We start from the raw sequence: 21,284 nt of genomic DNA, 5'->3' as shown, positions 1-21,284 counted from the left end.
ACAGACTGAACTTGTGTCAGGTTGTGGAGATGACACTGGTCATTGATGAATTATATGTGCTTTTAAAAGCTGGTGTACGAATACAATATAACCACAAAGATGAGAGAATGTTGATGTTCTTTAAAAGCTTTGCTCTGTCATCACCAGATTAAGAAGTTATATTGGGGCATCTTGAAAAGGGTTTAATGAAGTCAGCATCAGCCGATCCAGGTGTCTGAACTGCCTATCCTGCACTTAACATCTCTAGGCTCTGTGCTGCTGGTGTAGATAATCTCTCCTCTTTGCCTGAGATTTGTGGGTTACGAAGACAACAGTACATTGTCTGCTTTTCTTGGGCCTTTGCGATTTTCTCTGAATAAGACAGTGATAATGTATTTACAAGAAGTGGAGTGAGATTACAAGTTTTCTCTCTTTTTAATTGTTGCTTAATAAAGGTGTGATGGAGGTTTGGGTGGTTGTGAACAGGTGTTGTTGCAGTAGCAGGGTTTAGAATTTCATAGAATAACCAGTTTGGAAGAGACCCACTGGATCATCGAGTCCAACCATTCCTATCAAACACTAAACCATGCCCCTTAGCACCTCGTCCACCCGTGCCTTAAACACCTCCAGGGAAGGTGACTCAACCCCCTCCCTGGGCAGTCTCTGCCAGTGCCCAGTGACCCTTTCTGTGAAATTTGGGAATATGCGTATTTTTGCAGTAGTTGGAGAATCCACAGCGTTGGTGAATGTGAGTGATGGCTTCTCTAGTCCTGCAGAGTGGGCAGTCCTGTGTTTTTGGGTTTGTTGCTGCTTGAGAATAGTCGACCAAACTGCAGTCAAAAGCTTCTGGCAGTTCTGTGATTTTGCTTGGAAAGGATGCATTTGTACTTCAGTTGCTTTTGGAATTTAGGGCCAGAATGAATTCAAATGCCTAACTTGTTTTAGGGAAACTGGAACACTTTACCTACAAACTAGTGGGGGAGGAAAAACCTAAATAAATGTTTTCTTGGCTGAATATCCTTATGATATCGTGCATGAGCTTTATGCTCTGCTTTTAGGGAACTGACTGTTCTGTTTCACTGGAATGCTCACATTGTTATGGTTTGCAAGCTAAAAGCAGAGCCTTGACTGATGGGGCAGATAATGAAATCCTGCTGGTAAAATCTGCTGAGCACTTGCTGTGTGGATGATGGTGTGCGTGCAGCAAGGTGCTACACCAGCTCAGCCTGCTTCAGGGGATGTTGTTCTCTATCCCTGTTCTTCCACATCTTTGTGCTAGTTATGATGTTAATTACTTTTATCCTTTTGGATCACTATTTGGTAGGTTCATGTTCTGCTGGATCCAGTAGTTGTGTGTTTCTTAAGGAGTTGTGTGACTGTTTCTGTGGCAGAGGTGTGTGGGTCCAAGTAGTGTTAAATTTGTACTTTGTTCTTTACAGTCTGTAAATATAGATTTAATAACCGCTGGGAATCTTTTGTTTATGAGGATCTGCTGTGTTGGTATGCAACCATTTAAATCAACCTAGGGATTGTATTGGCAAGCTTTGATGTCCACGAAAAGAGATTTTTCCTTTAAGAAACCCTTGATTTGTGTTTCTAACTTCATTTATAGTCTGTCTCAAAAACCTTTCGTGTTTTCACAGTGGGTATTGGTTATCATAGAAGTCGTTAACCTAAGCAAAACCAGAGGGCTTTTGTATAAGCAATGGTATATATGTCTGTTATTAACATTTTTTTGCCTTTCTGTGCCCCATCGTTTAGAGATTCTTGCCTCAGGTTTTTCAGAGGTGCTTAATATACTTTCTAAAGGAGAAGTAGCAGAAAAGGGAGGTTGATGCTGGTAGGAATTGTTTATTAGGGGAAGTGCAATAATCTTCTGTTTTCAGCTAGGACTTGCACTTTCAGAAATGTAGTTAATGTACTGCATTAGGAGGAATAAGATGAAGTTGATCTTGGGTATTCAGTTCATTTAAAATGAGATAGCCAGGTTGCTGCTTCAGCTTATGTTTCTATTGATATCTCAACTTTAATTGAATAGTTGAGAGGAAACAATAAAATGAACAAAAAACCATACTGAATTGGGAAGAGAAACAGATATTTGGAGAATTCCAAAGTTGCCTTATATTGTAGTAAATAGTTTAACAGGCAGTTAGTAGAGCATTTGCTTGGAAGTACCAGTGAAGTTGTTAAGGTTTAAAAAGTGTAACTGTGAGTTAAGGCCTTTTGCTTTTAAGTTTTGATAATTTTTGATTATTCGACTTTTTACAGGTGATGTTTTAAATTTAATCCACATTAAGATGAACTTCTGCAAGACCAGATTCAAGTTTGAAACTTACTCTGTTTTTCATGAAAAATAATTTGGACCAATGAGGAGAGGAAAAAAATGAGATAGTGAATAATAATAAGAAATCAAGCGTTTTATAGCCAATGTAGGGGGGCTGCAATTTTTGTGGCTTAAGTGTGCTGAAGATTTAACACCTCTCAAACTTGAAATTATCTTGAAATTGCAGTTCTGTTAAAGTGTTTTTGTTTTGGTTTTTTTTTTTTCTCTAGCGGTAAAATTACAGACAGTAATAATGAGATTACATCTTTGAATGCAAAGAGAAGCATGATTATTGCATTGAATATCTTAGTTTTCAATTATTATTTGTGTTAATGATGCTGTTTATGTTACATCAGAGCTGTCGCCTGTGCACTGTGCAGCGTTGCCACTGGGTGGGGTGTGACGAACACTAAAATGTATTCTGTTCAACCAGTTGGAGGCTCCTCAGAAGAGAGGATACAGATTCTGGTTTTTTTGAAGGCTTAAGTGATACTGACTCTGTGGCTCCAACGTAATTGTGAAGAGCTCGTTGCACACAGGACCTTGAACATGCAGATCGATAATTCTGCACTGTTAAGACAATCTCTTAGACAATTCCTTCTTCAGCGTGTTACATTTTTCAAACGGGATGCACTTCTATCGTGTTCTGGCATGGTTTGCTTTTATAGTGTACTATTGAATTGAACAAGAAGTGTTTAGCTGACTTTCCCTCTTCCTTTAGGTGTATCACTTAAAACTTGCATGATGTGTGATCAATTGGAGGTTCTCATCAGGGAGATCTGCTCTAATATGTAATTTGTCTGAGTCAGTGAATATATCCAGGGAGTCAGTTACTGATGGCTGAAGCCAAACTGAGTTTAAAGTGCCTTCTTCCACACTCTTGTTCTCTAATAACCTTTGAAAGAATTACAAATGTTACAGTTATTTCCTACACCTACTATGGCAGTTTCCCTGCATCTGTAATTGCAGAACACTGGCACAGAGTCAATGTCCAGTCATGTTCTTTTGTTTTTACTCTGTTATTTTATAGGCCAGGTCAAAAGTGACTTTTTCCTGTCCTGTGTATTTGTTCCTCCTTATCCTCCCAAATTATTTTCCCGTATAGCTCTAGTTTGATAGATTACTTTGTTTTAAATACAAGCATTTCCTACTGCTTTTCAAGTTCATGTGGGCTGGGAAGTGAGCAGTCAGTGCTGACGTTTGATTGATGCTCTGTGGGTGAATTGGGACCCTTGAACTAAACAGTTGTTCAGATGATTTAAATGAATACCTTGTGACTTTGAACTTTTTTGCAAGGGTTAACTTTAGGGAAGATGTGTTGTAATTGATGTAATCTGCTGCCCTTGAGAGAAAGCTTCTGAATTATTCTATATCGCAAACCTTATTGGTGAAAGGGACAGTGATAAGGAATGTTCCTTAATTCTGAAGTTCAGCTGTATGTTTTTATTATCCTACCTTGCAAAAACACTGAGTAGCCACTTGGATTTAAGTCCTCAAAGCTGCAGATGTTTTCTGTGATTAAATTTAGTACAAACTGGTAAATGTTCCCTGCTGTAATCTTGGGCAAGCTGATGGAGTTTAAAGTGTTTCTGCATTTCCCTCTTAGAATGCTATTAAATACTGTAAATGGAATAGCCTTGCTAATTACGGTTTGTTACTGTTCTTGTATGTCTTTAATGGGATCTAAATGAATTGATGAGAATACAGTTGTATTTCTTGTAATTGTTTCTAAGGTCTCGGCTCTTGGTAGGTGGTGGAGGTGGCATTGCCTGACTCTGACTCACCATTCTGGCTTTGATGTCTTTCTGAAAGTAGAAGTGTCAAAAAGGCAAACTGACTTATAGTGCTTTGTAATGTAAAAGAGGCAAAACCAATTCCAAAGTTATGTTTAAAATTGTAAGATAAATTAATAAATATGTAGTTGCCTTATTTTGTCTCTTTTTATTTTCCCCAGGAGCCAGTAGGAAAAGGAGGATCAATAGCGTTTGGTCCTACTGACAACTCTGAAACATCTGGCGCTTCTGCATGAGGACATTCAGCATGTGCTGGAAGGATAATGCTGAATGACTCCGATCCTTTGCTGCCCTCTTCTGGCTCTCCGTTCCTTTCAGCTTTGCAGGGAGGAACCTCTCATGCTGAGCCAGGTAAAGCATATAGAGGACATTGAAGACTGCTTATTTCATTACATTTTATCTAGAATGTAAGTCTCAGAATTTGGATTACCTCTGCCTGTAGCTTTTAGTAGTTCATCTTCCAAGGTAAACAAATATGTAAACTGTAAATGTGTTGACTTGTTCTGTTACTCCCATTGCAGCAGTTTACTCAGGTGAATAGAATTTTGATGTTGCTTTTAAAAAAATATATAGTTAATGATTTGTTTTGCCAGGAAGCTTAATGGAATTTCCTGCTGGATTTAATGGGTTTCAGGTTTTTACCTGTGTAGTACAGGCTTAAAATTCACTTTTTTTCTGGCTGTTATGTTAAAAGGCAATCAGTTACTATTGAAATTGGTGTTCTGGAGTGTGTTGCTTTACAGCAATCTTAGTAGTATCTCACTGAAATGACTCTTTAAATTACAACTTCAGTGTTAATTTCCTTAAGGTATCTGCCTGGCTGTTTGTTTCCACAACATTGACAGTTCTGTTTTAACATTGTTAAATATAATACTAGAAAGCAGGGGAGTTGCGGGATTGTGTTTAATATGGCAGAACAGTAGTGCAACCAATGCAGCGTGTGAAATAAGGTGTTTATCACCAGTGTACACCGCAAGACTGGGAACAGCTTACTAAGGGATGCCTTGGAAAACTTGTAGCTCTGACACATACAGCTGTTAGAAATACCTTTGATTCTTTCAGCAAGTAGTGTTGCTGAGGTATTCTGTTAATCTTCTCGTTTGGCTCACCTGTGCAATTCCTGAGCCAGGAATATGTAGATAAGTACTCCAAAAACATGCTTGAGGGAGAGTCAGGGGGTTTCTTCTTGTTGTTTTAACACACTATTTCTTTTTATTGTAGTTTTACTGTATATTGTAGTTTCACATGAGCAGCGTATTTGCAGTGACAGCAAAACATAGTTTCTGCATTCATCTAGGAGAGTATTTACGTGGCGTGCAACTCATTTAAAACATTGCACCGTGGTACCATACTAACTTTAATACTTGTTCAGACAAGGTTATTCCTGAACTGCTTGAAATGTAGTCTCCTGTTTTTCAATTATTTCTCTCACTTCTTTCTGTCCTCTCAAACAAGAGTCTCCCAATATGCTGGAAAAGACTTTTGAGGGGGGAAGAAAAGGGATCCTGGCTGTCAGCATGGATTGTATTTTGTTTCCTATGGGTCCAGCTGTGATTGCTGGAGGTTCTGTGCTCGATATTTTTTTTTTGGCCATTTGGGTAGATGGTAGAGGCTGAAAACCCTTTTGTAAATAATCTTATCAAGGAGCTGCCTTTCTCAAGTTTCATCCAACATACTTTTTTTTTTTTTCACCAGGGAGATGTTTGAGAAGATTTTTATTTTATTCTTTTCTGTATCATTTCTTTTATCCTATAAACCTTGTTAGAGATATGATGAAGGGAAAGTGTGTTGCTTTTTCCTGAATTACCTACCGGTATTTCTGAAACAACTTAAAAATGGCAGCTGAACTGTTCAATAGACAACATAGAGACTCATTTATTTTAATAAGCAACACTGGAATGTTTTTCTCTGTGTTTACTTTTTGGTGAAAACCCCAAGCCTCGTTATTCTTAGGCCAACACTGTATTATCTAAACAGCAGTAGCTTTGGATTTCTTTAAACTGGCTGCTGTTTCCACCTTGTTTCTTATCCTGGGGCGGGTAATCAGCAATCTTTTCTACCAGGAAGTGTTACTGGTATCAAATACTATCCTCACTGTGAAAACAATAACCATGTCTCTGTGTGTTTGACTCCTTGGGCATTTGGTCTGCTGCAGGTGTGCTTGCTGTGGCCGTGTACAGAGTGGAACTGCTATGGGGTTTTCCACAGACAAACCCCAGGGAATAGATTTATATGACAAAAGGATTTTTCGAGAAATACCAGCAATCCTTAGGCTATTTAATAAAATACGTCAGTATAGTGTCCAAACCCATATGTTTAACTTCATCTTTGAAGGGATTCGGTCAACTTTTTGTTGATATTCAGTGACTATTGGTAGCTTGAAATTCAAATTAAGTGTTTATTACAATAACATAATGCAGTTAAATGAGAATATTTAATAATCACTTAGGCTATGAGTATTTTTGAGTCTGAGTTTTGAACCTTATGTTTCTCTTCAGCATTTCGGAGTGAGGACAGTGGTGTCCATACTATGGAGCAAGCTGTAAGTTCACAGCCAGTGCCATTAAAATCTGAATCTAATACTGACAACATGGAAAATAGTTCACCTGGTAAGATTTTTTTCTCTTTAATTGGTCAGAAAATATGCTCATTTGTCCATTGTGTGTGTACATGTATGTATATGGGACTGTAGACATGTATTTTGAAATAACAGAAGTGCTTGTAACAGCTGGACTATGTTGGCACAGTGTTTAACGGTCTACTTAATTGCTATTGCTGTGGTGTTACATTCACAAAGCATTTTATATGTTTTTAGGGTTGTAAAATAAGATGGAGATGATGTATATTATCACAAAGGAAATAATACTATGCTGAAAAAAACTTTAAGAAAAAGCTTCTTCCTTCACCACCAATTTAATAACTGTTCCCTTGTTTTTAGCATCAGTTTTGGATGAGAAAGGTGAGCAAAGCAATGAGGAGGAACAAAAAACTATCAAGCCTACAAGTAAAGAGTTCAGGAAAACCTGGGGGTTTCGAAGAACTACAATTGCTAAGCGAGAAAATGCAGGAGATGCTGATGTGGATTCTAGTGAGCAACAGCCACAACAGCAACAAAGCCTAAATCTCAGGCGTAGTGGACGGCAACCAAAGCGAACGGAAAGAGTGGAAGAATTTCTTACAACAGTAAGACGCAGAGGTAGGAGGAATGCTCCCACTGCTTTAGAGGATTCAAGTGAACCAGCATCTTGTCCAGCTACAGATGCTGAAACTGCTTCTGAAGATAGTGTTGAAAGCACTCCAGATATAAAACGTACAACTCGGAGGATTTGCACTAGGAGTAGCAAGGATCCGAAAGGCCCTAAAAGGAGACACATAAAAGAGGAGGAAGAAGAAGAGGAGGAGGAAGACGAGGAGGAAGAGGAGGAAGATGAGGAAGATGATGATACTTCCGATAGCGATAGTGATGGCTTAACACTGAAGGAACTGCAGAATCGACTAAGAAAGAAACGTGTTGAACAGAAGCCTGTGCAGTTGGCATTGAGGGATATACAGAACCGCCTGCGTAAAAGAAATTCGGAACAAGAGCCTGCTGAAACAGGTGAAGTCCAGTCTGAAAAACAAGTTGAGTCTGAGTTGCCTGTCAAACAAGAGCCTGAGACTGCAGACAGCACCGAGATTGCAAATCAGGTGGTCGTGTCTGAGGAAACCACTGATGATCTTCAGGTTCAGGAGGAGGAGGTAAAACCTTCCCCTGGCACGGAAGGGATCACAGATGAAGAACCTGAAGAACCACCCAAAAGCAAACCTGAGTCTGAGATTTATGACCCAAATGCACTGTACTGTATCTGTCGTCAGCCTCATAACAACAGGTGGGCAAAGGTTTCAGTTAAAAATGCAAGTGGTTGGAGTTTTTCTATGATGAAACATTAGACCCAATGCTAATGTTTACTTTTTGAGTATGTGTAAGTGAGCTCTTAGGTTGGTTTAATGTTTGGGGTGAGTGATATGAAATATTTAAAAGAGGGAATAAGCAAGTACGGAAATGAACAGCAAAGTATAACAGTATGTAGGTACGTTGACAGGGTACTTAAGATCTTTTGCTTGATATCTCTGTTCAGCATTGGTTGTCTTCATTTCACAATGTTTTACTGTTCCCTGCTTTTCTTTTTTCAGGTTTATGATTTGTTGTGATAGATGTGAGGAATGGTTTCATGGTGACTGCGTGGGTATTTCTGAGGCTCGAGGGCGATTGCTGGAGAGGAATGGTGAGGACTACATCTGTCCAAACTGCACCATTCTTCAAGGACAGGATGAGCCCATTTCAGAAACAGACCAGCAGGAAGCAAAAGTAGGACAAGTAAATGTGGATGGCACAGAATGCACAAGCATAGGAACAATTGAACAAAAATCTGTTGAGGACCAAGGAATCAAGGGTAGGATTGAAAAAGCTACAAATCCAAGTGGGAAGAAAAAACTAAAGATATTTCAACCTGTAAGTATTTTAACTGGTTATTTTTCATATTTCACCAAGAACGTTGAGATAATGGCTTACTTGTGCAGATGTAAATCTGACTGCTTTTTTTAAAGCTAAATATTACGGTTCAGCAGAAGTTTATCCATAGTTCTGTCAGTAGAGGAACTAAAACTCGTGTTAATTTGAAGTTGGTGTATTTAAGTTTTATGTAGGTGTAAGGAAAAGCCACACTACTAAGCTTCGCGTTATTCCGCCCTCTGTTTTGGATGTCCAATAATAAGTAATTCTTTTCTAAAAATATTAGAAATATGGGCTAGTTTACACTAGCTTTGAAATAGTCTCAGTTTTGGATGTTTTCCACGATAGTGAAACTTCTCACTAAACATTAAGGATTTAAGTCCAGCTGTGCTTCCCCTTAGTCTTTAAAGCTCTGGGTTTTGTCCTGATGCTTTTCAGGTTATTAGTACATGGAGAATTGTTTCATGCTGCCATTTTTAATATAGAAATGTGTATTTTGCATTACTGTGAGTCTGGCATAAAGGAAGTTTAAATTTTGTAATAGCAAGTTCCATGCCCCTTTCAAAAGCTTCTTCAATGTATGCAAACTAAAAACTTTGTCCTACAGTGGTTGTCTTTGTACTGCCTAAGCTACTGTAGTTATTTCAAGCTCTTGAACTTGTTCCTTTTGTTCTTACTGTGCCTTCAAAAGCATGTTCAGTCTGTTTGCTGTTAGAATCCTACAGCTATTAATATTTTTTTCTGTATGAGGCTTTGATGCCTAATCTTTAAACTTGGAAATTACCTCTAGAGTTTACTCTAAGTATTACAAGTTTGAACATAAGCATATCTCTGGAGATCATTTGGGTTATAGAATGTTTTCTACGAACCACGTCTGGAACACCCCCTGCCTCCAGTCTATTGAAATAGCAGAGCTTCCTATTGTCAGCACAGGAAACTTAACGTAGAGATCAGAACGTTTGAGCTTAATATACAAATACTTACTATTGTGAGATAAACGTTTTCAAGAACAGTGTTGTTCTCAAACGTTTTCAAAGACAGTTCTGCTGGTGGTGTTCTGCATTTCACTGACAGGTTTACTGTTAGTTTTCAGTTCTGTTTCTGAGCATCCCCAGTTACTCTTTGATGTTAGCATGCTAACAAGTTACTTGAATGTGTTGGGCATCTCTCATTTGGTGAAAGAAAAACATCATGACAATTAACTTCTTGCCTCTTACGGAGGAGCGGCTAATATTTTGGGCCTCCTCTTGGCATTTGGAATTGGAATGCAGTGCTGCTCTGTGTTGCCAGGTGGATCCCAGGTTCTGAGAGAAATGAGCAGTCAAGGCTGGCTGCATTTTAGCCTCTGGTGTCTCTCGGACTTCCGTTAAGATCCCTCTGCGGCACCACTCTCTTGCTGCAGGTTTTTCTGTCCATTCTAGGCAAAAAGATAATTGCTATTTCATAGGTTGGTGTGCTGAAATCACTATATTACGGTGACTGAACAGTCTTGTTATTCAGTTTATCAGTTCTCTTACACCAGTTTTCTGAGAACTTGGAGAAAGACTCCTTTGTGTAGCTGTCCATAAGCAGCTGTAGTTGTGGAGTTCTGGCTCATAGTTAAAACTCCTAGAAGTTATGTAAGTACAGACATCAACACTGAAAGTTTGATCTGAGTAAGTGCCCTTAATTAGAAGTGACACCTCATATAATCTGAAGTTTGAGGTACTGCTTAGGGAACTTGAATTCACACTTTGTTCCTGTACTTCGCACTGAAGTACATGATAGAAAAGTATTGTAAAGCGTAAGCTTAATTTTTAGGAGAAAATTCCCGAACCCAGACAGCAGTATATGATGCTGTCATTACTGACTTTTGATAGGGGAAAAATAAGCCATGCTATGCAAATAATAGTTTTTTAAACTGAACGTATTCCTGAAAAAACAGTTTTGGTAATTAGAAATTACAGTTTACTTATAGGGGAGAGACTGTCTAGAACTACAGTAGTTCTGAGTGTTAGGTGAGTTGTAGGAGATTTTAGGAGTAAAATAGAAGAGCGAGACTAAGGCATCATACCTAGGAGTGATACGTTAGAACCTAAAGGGCTTTCAAATGTTTCTAGGCTTTCACCTAATGTATTGTTTTCAAGAAATGTGCTGTTTTGTACATCTTAACATTTGGAGAGGAAGTGCTTAGTAAGTAACCTTTGAATGTAAATGGAGAGTGATGGTGATGTAGAGGAATCTATGGATGGCATATGCAAACTTCTAACTCTGCGACAAGTATAGGCCATGGCAAAATTGCCTAGGAGAGTGGTTTTGTTTATGTAAGCTGGAGATTTCTAAAATTAAAACTAGTAAATCTCTAGAGCAGGAATTATCTGTACAGCTGAATAGCTGAGTGCTTCCTTTTGCGTGCGTGCGTGGTTGAGGACAGCTACTGACGGTGATACATAAGTAAAATGTGTTTTAGAAACCTTGCTCTTGAGAAGCCAGTTCTGTATTATTGAAGGGATTTCTCACATGATGTAGAGAATCAGAAAAAAGCATTCGTGTGCTTATGGGATTGGAAAGTTTAGGAAACAAGCCTCACATAGTTCACTGCTGGCAGACCAACCACTTGAAAATACAACACGTTCTGAAAAGAGTGTTTTAAGAGTGAAATTCTTATATTTTGCATGGGTCGTTTCTGTTATGTTATAAATGAAAGTTGTTTTCATGCTGGCAGTTGTGCAGGTCACTAATAGTCAAAGCTGCAGTGTGCACTTACTATGCGTAAGCATTTCTTTATGTTATAAGGGTGTGTTTCTGTTGTTTCTTCTTTTGAAGTTTGAACTCGCTCCATTTCAATCTGTAGGTCATCGAAGCTCCTGGTGCATCCAAGTGCATTGGTCCTGGATGTTCCAATTTGGCTCAGCCTGATTCTGTGTATTGCAGCAACGACTGCATTCTCAAACACGCTGCAGCCACTATGAAGTTTTTGAGTGCTGGCAAAGATGCAAAACCAAAACCAAAAGAGAAGATCAGACCAAAATCTGAAAAACCTGGCATGTCAAAATCACAGCAGCAGGTAAGCTGATATTCAGGATCCAAAACAGTTGTCCCGGAGCTGGCCTCTTCTCACAAGTGACAGGGGACAGGACAAGAGGGAATGGCCTCAAGCCTCCGCCAGGGGAGATTTAGGCTGGACATTAGGAAAAAATTCTTCACAGAAAGGGTCATTGGGCACTGGAACAGGCTGCCCAGGGAGGTGGTTGAGTCCCCTTCCCTGGAGGTGTTTAAGGGACGGGTGGACGAGGTGCTGAGGGACATGGTTTAGTGTTTGATAGGAATGGTTGGAGTCGATGATCCGGTGGGTCTCTTCCAACCTGGTTATTCTATGATTGTATGATTCTCCTTTTTGAGACAAATAAAATTCCCAGGTCCTGCATTAAAGAGGAGCTTTCTGGTTCTGGGTTTCTTTTTTTCCTCTTGCCTTTTCTCCAGTAAAAGCATTGTTTAATTCTTCTGACAATAAAATGTTTTCCTGCCACTTTTAAAAAATCTTAATAACTGCCTCTATATAGAGATGGTTTCTTGAAGGACCTTCTAGATGGCAGTGCACCATTTTTAATAAAAAATATTTAAAATTATGTAATTCAAATTAATTTAGCTTTTAAATATATAGGCAGTACACCATTTTTATTTTAATTCTATTTCAAATTAATTTTACCTTTATAAATTCCAAATTGCTGTGCTTTGGGCTGTAATGTGGAGTTACTGTGAATTGTAAGCTAATGTGACTGCATAATGTATGTGCTTTGGGAAGTAAAAAGATGAAATCAAAGCCTTGTTTCCTTTTCAAAGCCGCTATAAACCAGGCAGTAGTTCTTCAAACAAAGGAAAAAAACCCACAGCTTGATTATAAGTACTGGTTTGAGGTGGTTTCTTTAGCATTCTCTTCCTGAAGTTACAGTCCATATTTGCTTTATTGACTTGAATGTGAAATATTGACATTTCAGGTGTATCTGCAGGAGCTTACTATGGAAGAAATCTGTGTGAGTGTATGTAACTCTGTGCTTGTTTTTAAAATAGTTATTTAATGATTATTATTAATTAAGCTTCTTTTAATCATACAGGCAGGCATTAAGCCTCTTTCAGGCCAGAAGAGACAATTTCCTGAGAAAAGAGAGATAAATATGAAGAAGACTGTTTTGACAACTGCCAAGACTGAAGCAAGCGCCCAGCCTATTGCCAAAGAGGCAGTAGCAGAAAACAGCACACCGTCCTGGGCAAGCGATCATAATTACAATGCTGTAAAGCCTGAAAGGACTGCTGCCATTTCATCTTCAGTATTGTTCAAATGTATGTATTGCATAGGGATATTCCTGAATAATCATTTACATTTTCTTGAATACCCATCCATTCTTGGCTCTACAAGACTAGGGAGTTTAGGATTTGGGTTTAGTTTTTTTAGTATGGCACCAAACTACTTATCTTCACCTTCAAAGATTCGCACACAGAGATACACACAAATGGGAGACACTTGTAGAAGTTTCAATTGTATCGTATGATAAGAGCCTGTCAATCTACCCAACTGATTCCTGTATGAGAACTACATGATTAAGGTTTAATTTTTTCCCGTAAAGACAATAACTGTTTCTAATCTAGAAAAGGTAAGTATGGACATGTTTGTGTTAAATTTTACAGGAAGGCTGCACAGTGTGTGCACCGTGAATCGGCAATTGACTGTACTGGTTGGGGTTGTATTTTTGTAATTTTGGTTTGGCACCTGTGTCAGGTGTTGCATTTTCAGTGCCAGTGCCGAGAGTGAAATCTTCCAACGTGGTATCCAACGATACTCTTCTGCGGACAGCTTTTACCTGTCAAGTATATCCAAGTTCTTCCTGCTGTTTTTCTTCCTTACATGAAGTAATTTAAGGACCATTCTTTACTTTTTACGTTTGGGGGGAGGCACTATTCTTTTTTCTCTTTCCTTTCTTTGTATACGTTCATACTTCACACATTATCCACGCACACAAGAACACATCGTAAGGGGATATTAGGCAGAGATATCGCCTTGCATATTTTTGCAGGTTTTGAATAGCATCCTTGTAACTCTCATAAAGGTAAGTAATGACTGCTTTGTAGCCTGAACAAGTATTTCTGCTAATGACATTTTCTGAATGACTCAAGTTAAGTAGTTTTATAATACAGTGGTGGAACTTCAGATGAAGTCTTACGTATCGCACCTATAAAACACATGACCTGGTGTCTTATGTTTACTCATTTGAAGATTAATGAATTCTAAAATTGAATTCTCACAGCTTTCATAACCACACTTTAGCCAATTTTATATTTCATGTTCAGAAATAAACCTAGGTATTAAACACTAACTTTAGATGTAAAGTAACTGATAAGTTTATAAATTCTTTATGATGAGATTTTTTAGATCTGATTTTTTAACAGAGGAAACATCAATTACCCCAAATTACTGCTAATTATTATAGCATGTAGTAGACTTACTTAGTATGTTTTAATTGTTTACCCACATCAAATGTTGAAAAGGTTATAATTTTTCCCTGCATATATTTGTTGTATATTTTGTTAGTTGATCCCTTCACCATTTTTATAGTGAGTTATTAAGATAGATATTTTTATAAACTTCCATTTTAAGCCTCTCTTAAAGAAACTATAGCTTTTTGCCAGAAACAGTAATGATTTAAACATAAGTAGAATTAGAAAGACTTAAATGAAACTTAAAGGGCTTATTTTTCATGGCAAATTTTTATGGCACTTTCTATCTTGTAACCATAGATCACTTCAAATGTCCTTATTGCTATAGTATTTTTTTCTATGAGACAGGAATACAGGTTTTGAGGCAGCGAGTTTAGGGATTTTTTTAGGGGGGTTGCTCTCAAGATTTACTGCACTAGAGGTGATAAGGATTTAACTAATTCCAGTAGAAAATTGGATTCTTGTAGCTAAATTGTTCATTTGGCTCAAAAATATGTGTATGTATGTATTAGTAATGAATAGAAAACAACTTAGTTGGTGTGATGAAGAACTCTCATATCAAAAGCAGGGAAGAACTTCAGATTGCTGTTACTATGGTAAGTTGTACTAATGTGGAGACTCGGTGCCATTGCTAAATTCCCAGGTGAATTGTATGTTTGTGAAGAAAACTACTACTTTTTGATCAGGTGGGCTTGAGCTGTAATCTTCCTGAGAAGCTGCTATTGCATCATCCTTAAAGGTCTTCTACAAGATTTTATTTATTTAACAAATCTTTATATGCTGCTCAAGACAGAAGTTACAGCATCATGGAAATTCGTGAGAGTGTCACTTCGCTTCAGGTATCTAAAAGTTAGAACTCCTCAAGCCTGAGCTGATGTGTCAAGAAAAGCACCTGTGGACAAAGCATATCTGGTTTAGATACTAATCTTAGAACAAAGTGGCTCCCTGTTTAGAAATGCTTATTTCTGAACATATTTTTCAGAAAGACATTTAAGATGACTACTTCAGACATCTAAGTGTCAAATTTTGGGGCTTAAGGTCGCCTAGAGGAGGCCAAGCATACAGTATTCTGCATACAGTATTCCAAAATACAGCCTGCACTCCAGAGCTTCAAGCCATGTCTGCAAATCTTTGTGATTTTAGTGCACGAGGCCCCTTAGGAATTAACAAAACTTAACATGATTAGCAGATTCACTCTAATACTCTTTCCATCAGGCAGTTTGTCATTTCAGACATGGATTTACCTCATACACTTACTCTCTGTTTGTCAGGTACAAGAATTTGTTACATGATGGCAGCAGTTTCATTAAGTAGAAGCAAGAAGAAAATCAAACTTCTCTTACAGATGTACTTGGTGATAGGGACAAATAGTATATTTGCATCTAAACCCTGCCACCAAGCCCCCTTTTCTCCTCCCAACCTGTTTTGCGCTTAAAAAAAAAAGGAAAAAAAGATATTTGGTGGTAGTGCACAGCCATATAGAGCAGTGGTTTCTTTTAATGTGTCACCCCATTAGTTTTTCTTCACTCCCTGTTTTTTTTTTCCTGTAGCTTTTTGGGGGCTGGATTAGGGTTGTACTTGGAAGTGACTTTGTACACCAAAACCTGCATCCTGATAATGATGCTGTCTAACATCTTGATGTTCCCAGGGAAAATATTCCTATTTATTCATTTAATAACTGCAGTAGGAAATACCTTGAACTTACTTTGCCAAATGAATATGAAGTACAGTACTTTTGAAGTTGCAAGTGGTGTTTGAACTACACATACAAGAGGAAGGCAGGTGTGAGTTAACGTTCCCTTTCAGAAGCGATTCTTTTAATTTTGTTAGGAAAATTAATCTAATATACAGTGCTCAACTTCTGTGTTGAATTTCAAGTCATCCTAGCTTTCAGATTTGTCCATTACGTTCACTGCTGCCCTTTAGAAAAGGAGTAAAGGAACACTTCAAACATGAAGTTTGATGCAAAGGTTTATCAGCAGTATCAGCGTGTATTTCTGAAGCACCTGAACTCAGGTTTTCTGCGTGATAGAGGAAGACTTGAAGGGGACCGTTTTCTCTGTTTTTGCTGTTAATTGTCAAATAAGAGGCAGCAGCAAATGTATTGGCAGTTTTTAAATAGAAACTGAATCCAAAAGGAGGGGAAGAAGGTAGATGTTTTGAGATATCCTGATTTTTAAACTACCCAGTCATAGTTACACGAAGTATTTGTCAATGCTTCAAGCCTTTATTGAACTTCAGCTGATTTATCTTATTAGACTTAAAAGAAATAGATGAACTGGTAATTTACTCAACTCAGATGCTAAAGCTACTTAAGCATCTTAACTGCGCTTATTGATAAATGTATACTGCTGTTGGCTTAGCTTAGCTAGTAAAAATATTTTCCTCAGAGAAGCTCTTCTAAAGTCATAAATATGTTTGTCTGCAAGGACTGATTTAGTTAAACTTGATGCCTCTGTTTTGGTGTGAGTGCTTCCCCATAGAAAAAACTAGCCCATGCCAAGTTCCATACAGTTGGAACTAAACTACTTCTGGCATCTGGAATTAACTCCCTGAAAGCTGAGGGAGCCTAATGCTGTGTTCTGCAATGTAGACCCATACTAACAGATAATAAGTATTGAGTAGAACCAATAAAAATACTTCGTTACTGGCCATTTTCTGGGACATGTGGCTGCTGTCTATGTAGGTCTAGCCTTAACCCTTTGTAACTAGAGGAGTGTTCAGAAAGGCTGCTGGCAGACCAAATAATGGTCAGAATGCCTCAGATGAGTCTGACAGAACTTCCATTATAATTCGTGTCGGACGTCTTCTGGCTTTGGAAGGATCATAGTGGCGGAGTGGCTGGTGTAACGCAGCCGCGGGTGCTGTACTTGCATCATGAGACTGGCATGGGGGCTGGCACATGATCTGAACCCTGGCTGCAGAGTGAGGCACACCGGTAGTGGCTGCTGAAGCCAGTGTCCCCTGGGACCCAGCCAATTAAAAGGAGTAGTGGATCCCTGGGGAGTGTGATTATCATCCCCTTCCTGTGAACTACTGGAGCTCCCCTTCTCTGCTCTACAAGGTATGTTACATCTATCCTGTGGCTGTCAGCCACGTGAAGATTTTTGCGGAGTCTCTTAAGTTAGGAGGGCTGCTCTCTGCTGCTGGCGTGTTTCCTGTTTTGCCTTTCAAGCACCTAACATGCCCAAGGCACTTGGATGACAGAAAGCCAGCGCTCGGCCATCGTGGGTGCTTGGCTTCAGTAGAAGGAATCACTGCTGAGAGCCAGGGTTGGGAGGGGCAGAAAACTGGTACAACTTACAGATGCACTATGAATATTAGGGTGGTTTATCTCTTGTCACCAACACTGAAAGTGATGAAAGATTGATTAAAAAAACCTCACCACCCTCTACTGCTGTTTTGCTTTCTTTTACTACTGTTACTTTAGTTCTTTGAACTCGTTCACTTGACTGCATAGTGAAAAAGATCTTCCTCTGCTAGTACCCAAATAAAAGGGTGTGTTTTTTGAGGTGATCTGCACTTGAGAGTCAAGTTTTACTGCTAATGAATTGCTGTGTCTGATCTGAATTTGGAACCTGAAGATGGCCTGTGCCTGCAAGGAGTGATGTTACCAATCCATAAACAGTCTGGAAAACAAGGACCCCTTTTTTTGCAGCAGCAGATGGTGCCTCTCTCTTGGGAATGGTGTAGTTGTAAAGATGTAGCGATCTACTGTAGATCAGATAAATCTCTATCATTTCATGCAGATTAAAACAGAGCTTTTCGTGTTTAAGTTACAGATATGCATCAGCATCGCTACAGCATTGGCTTGAATGCAAACAAATCACCACTACAAAAAAAGGTCCTTGTCACAGTTTCTTTAAAGACGGGTTTGCTTTCTTTGTGTATCTGAATGTAAAGCCTTGGCACACAGGCAGCTTAATTATGAGCTTCACGTTGAGGTGCAGATTAGAAGTCATGGCGGCTTTTGAAGAAAAACCACAGGGCAGGAATACTGGAATACTATAGTTATTGATAGTAAAATTTGATTAAGGCTCTAAATTAGAAGCAGACACGTTCATAGGCAGTTAACCGCAAAAACTAACAGCAAAACCTATGTAAGAATAGTTCAGTACTTTAAAATTATTGAGAACTAATGCTAAGTTATCTTTGAGGGAAATGACAAAAAGTCTAGCAACAACAGGTTTCAGGGAAGCAACAGTTGGAACGTGGTGGAACCAAAGCTGCTGCAAACTACACCTCACCTTCTCAGCCTTGGGCACTGAATGTTCAGTGCCACAAGAGGGTGCTTCAGCGGCACCTAACAGGACTGACTGCTTGCAAGTCTGAGATGTCAGGTGTGCATCCCAGCAGTGAGACTGTGCAAAGGCTGCACTTGAGAAACGCCTCGTAACTGGTAAGTAACTTCCTATTGTAGAGTGCTTTATAGCTGGCATCAAAAGCACCAGCTCACCCATGTGTTTTGTTCAATTTTTTAAGTTAAATAATGCATCGAAGAGTTTCACTTTAGAAGAAGACATGGATTAAACTCATGGATATCAGCCCCTGCATTGGGGTGGAAGGGTTATTTTAAGTTCTGCTCTGTAAAATGACTGCTGGCACAAGCTGTGCAGAAAGGGATCATACCCAGCTGCATCCAACAAGTCTGTTAGGACATGACGAGGCTGAGTGGCAAAGGGAAGCTGTTGGAACACCACTAGTTTTAAATTTGATATATCTTGCCCATTATCTGTTTCAACAGCTTTACAAAGGGGTTAATGTAGTTCCTAAATTCTCTGATATTGGTAGATAGAGGTGAGGTATTTTGTTTTCTGAGAGGGAACTGCCCTTTTCTACTGTGAGATGTGCCAAAACAGGCTGCCCTTGCCTTCTGTAGTGTCAGACTGGACAGCTGCAGCACACTGGGATGACTGCATCTGGGCAAGACGGAGCTGCAGGAGCATACAGAACCTCCCAGTGCCATTTCACGGGCCAGTTTTTGAGTGACACTCAAAATGCTGGCTGGATTTTTTTGGGAAATCACAAATAGATCATTGCTTTCCAGTTGGCCTTTTCACACCTACAATCCTATTGGAGGCTTAAGCTTTTGTAAAGGCCAGTACTGTTGCCTATCTTCAGATATAAACTCTTTTCGAAATACAGAATAACTCTGCATTGGCCAGCCTTTACCCAAGCTGTTGAAGGTTGCCTTCTACAAGGTCGTTTTGTTTTTTTAGCAACCGCAAGCCCTCACTAGTGTGGCTTTTTTGAAAAGGACACGAAAATCCTTCTAAGTGTAGTTAAATGAGCCACTTTAAAAGGCAGATCACAAGTAGCTGTACTCTGCCTGTTGAGTTTTGTTACTCATATTGTGGAATCTTAGAGAATTTATTTTTTAATGGAAAATTACTGAATGTTAACTCCCAGCTTTCTTACTGTTGCTGCTACTGGAGCTTGCATGCTGTGCATACATTTGAAAGTCAGTTCTTTGGGGTTTCCCCCTCCTCCGCCCAAACACTATTTTTGAGACAGAGGAGCATGAAAAGTAGCTGTAGAACCCGTATTGGTTTCATCAGCCCCACACCCCTGGCTGATGCGCTGAGCAGTGTCTTTTGAGGTGCTGGGTTGCCAGCTCTCTGCCTCTGGGCCAGTTCTGCCACTGTGGGAAGCTCCGTGCAAGCTGGACAAGACAACGTGGTCCTCAGCATGTACTTCCCACACAATCCCTTGAGGAATTTTATCGTGGAGGGGGGGAGGGGAATGTAGATGGTGGAGAACACAGGGATACTTTAAGACAATCTTAAACACCAGAGGCAATAGTTGAGGTGTTTGAGCAGCCTTACACCAAATCTTTAATTCCATAGGGAAACTTACTCTAATAATGCTATATAACCAACCAGCTTGCATGGCTGCTTCACAAAAGCTTGATTTCCGCTCTCTAGTTAGACCTGTGATGCTTTTTTTTTTTTAAAGTTGCTCTTTAAATCTGAGCCTTACAGACTCCTTATGGACGAGGCTCTTCGAGTGTAACTGCCTGCGGTTTATCTACAGCATTGCCTAAAACTTGTAGCATCAACTAGATTGAGGGACTGAAGAAATCTAAAGTGTGATTTCAATTATCAACAAAAGTAGCAGCCCATTTTCTCAGGTATTTAAAATCTGGAAAAACTCAATCATGTCTTCAGCAAAGATATTCTATGATGAGATGATTTAAATAGAAACGGGGGGAATGAGGGTGTATTTTGAAGTGACTTTCTAATGTTTCTCTTCCAAAGAAAGATTGGTTGGAGAGGGAAAGGGAGGAAAAAACCCTTAGCATAGGGTTGGACGCTATACAGAAATATTTTTAAGAGATCAGAGAAGGAGCAGTTTCCTTTGAATCACTTCTGTGCTGGTGGTGTAGAACACGGCCTCCCAGTGTAGGTGAGGGATAATTGTATGTATGCATCCCACAAGTACTTCACACAAATTTGAACAGTGCTGCGCTGTGGAAATCGTACTTAAATTGGGCCTCTAGAACCATGCTGCAGCCCTGAAACATTAGGGCTGCGATGTACATAAGTGAAGGGTGCACAACCAGCAGGCGTTCAACAGGCTTCTCTGTAACAGGATGGATAATGTGGCTGTGGCATCCTCCACTGCTCACAGAAGCTTTGTTCTTAGCTGTTATGTCTTAATATTTGGATAAGCATCACAGGGAATTCCCTTAGCAGAGAGTTTCTGTTGACATCTAGTGGGGGGGTGTAGATTATAGTTCAGTCTGTAGTGAACATACCACAGTAATGCTATTTCTTAAGCCTTGCGAGGAATGCACTTTTCTCTGCCAGAGGATTTGCTCTGGAAGCGAGCTGACGCGTGAGCTCTGTCTGAACCTCGCAAGTCTTTTTAGCTCATACCTCTTCAGTCAACAAGAGTCCTGTTCCTGTCCTAATAAATGGCTCACAGAACAAAATGGGGAAAATGAGAATTAATACTTGTTTTGTTTTAAATATCATTTCTAATATCAATCCAAGGGAAGTACGCCTGGGTGTTCAGAAGTGCTGACTAAAACTGCCACTAACTGCTGCCTTCTGGCACTAATATTCTGTCTGTGATGAAACTCCTGATTATTCCATTGGGCTGGACTGGCTAATGCTCAGTAGTTGTCTATCCTTTTAGTTTAAATTTGTTTAAGAGCACTTAGGTATGCTGGAGATGCTGCTGAAAAGGACCGTAAACATCACAGTCGAAATGCAGTGGCCAG

At 39.3% G+C, this 21,284-nt stretch overlaps 1 protein-coding gene across 1 annotated transcript in view; it reads left to right on the top strand.

The window, feature by feature from the left end:
- The first annotated feature begins 4,256 nt into the window (after positions 1–4,256).
- Positions 4,257–21,284, top strand: part of DIDO1 (death inducer-obliterator 1) — a 38,390-nt gene continuing 21,362 nt past the window's right edge. Inside the window, exons 1-6 of the mRNA XM_069872152.1 lie at positions 4,257–4,446; positions 6,594–6,704; positions 7,034–7,964; positions 8,269–8,587; positions 11,421–11,633; positions 12,682–12,907. Coding sequence (XP_069728253.1) covers positions 4,359–4,446; positions 6,594–6,704; positions 7,034–7,964; positions 8,269–8,587; positions 11,421–11,633; positions 12,682–12,907 — 1,888 coding nt within the window. The 5' untranslated portion in view covers positions 4,257–4,358. The remainder of the gene's footprint in view (positions 4,447–6,593; positions 6,705–7,033; positions 7,965–8,268; positions 8,588–11,420; positions 11,634–12,681; positions 12,908–21,284) is intronic.

Source organism: Phaenicophaeus curvirostris, chromosome 18, assembly GCF_032191515.1.
Source record: "Phaenicophaeus curvirostris isolate KB17595 chromosome 18, BPBGC_Pcur_1.0, whole genome shotgun sequence".
NCBI lineage: Eukaryota > Metazoa > Chordata > Aves > Cuculiformes > Cuculidae > Phaenicophaeus > Phaenicophaeus curvirostris.
The sequence above is the reverse complement of the archived record's forward strand: the minus strand, read 5'-3'. Positions and strand labels throughout refer to the sequence as shown.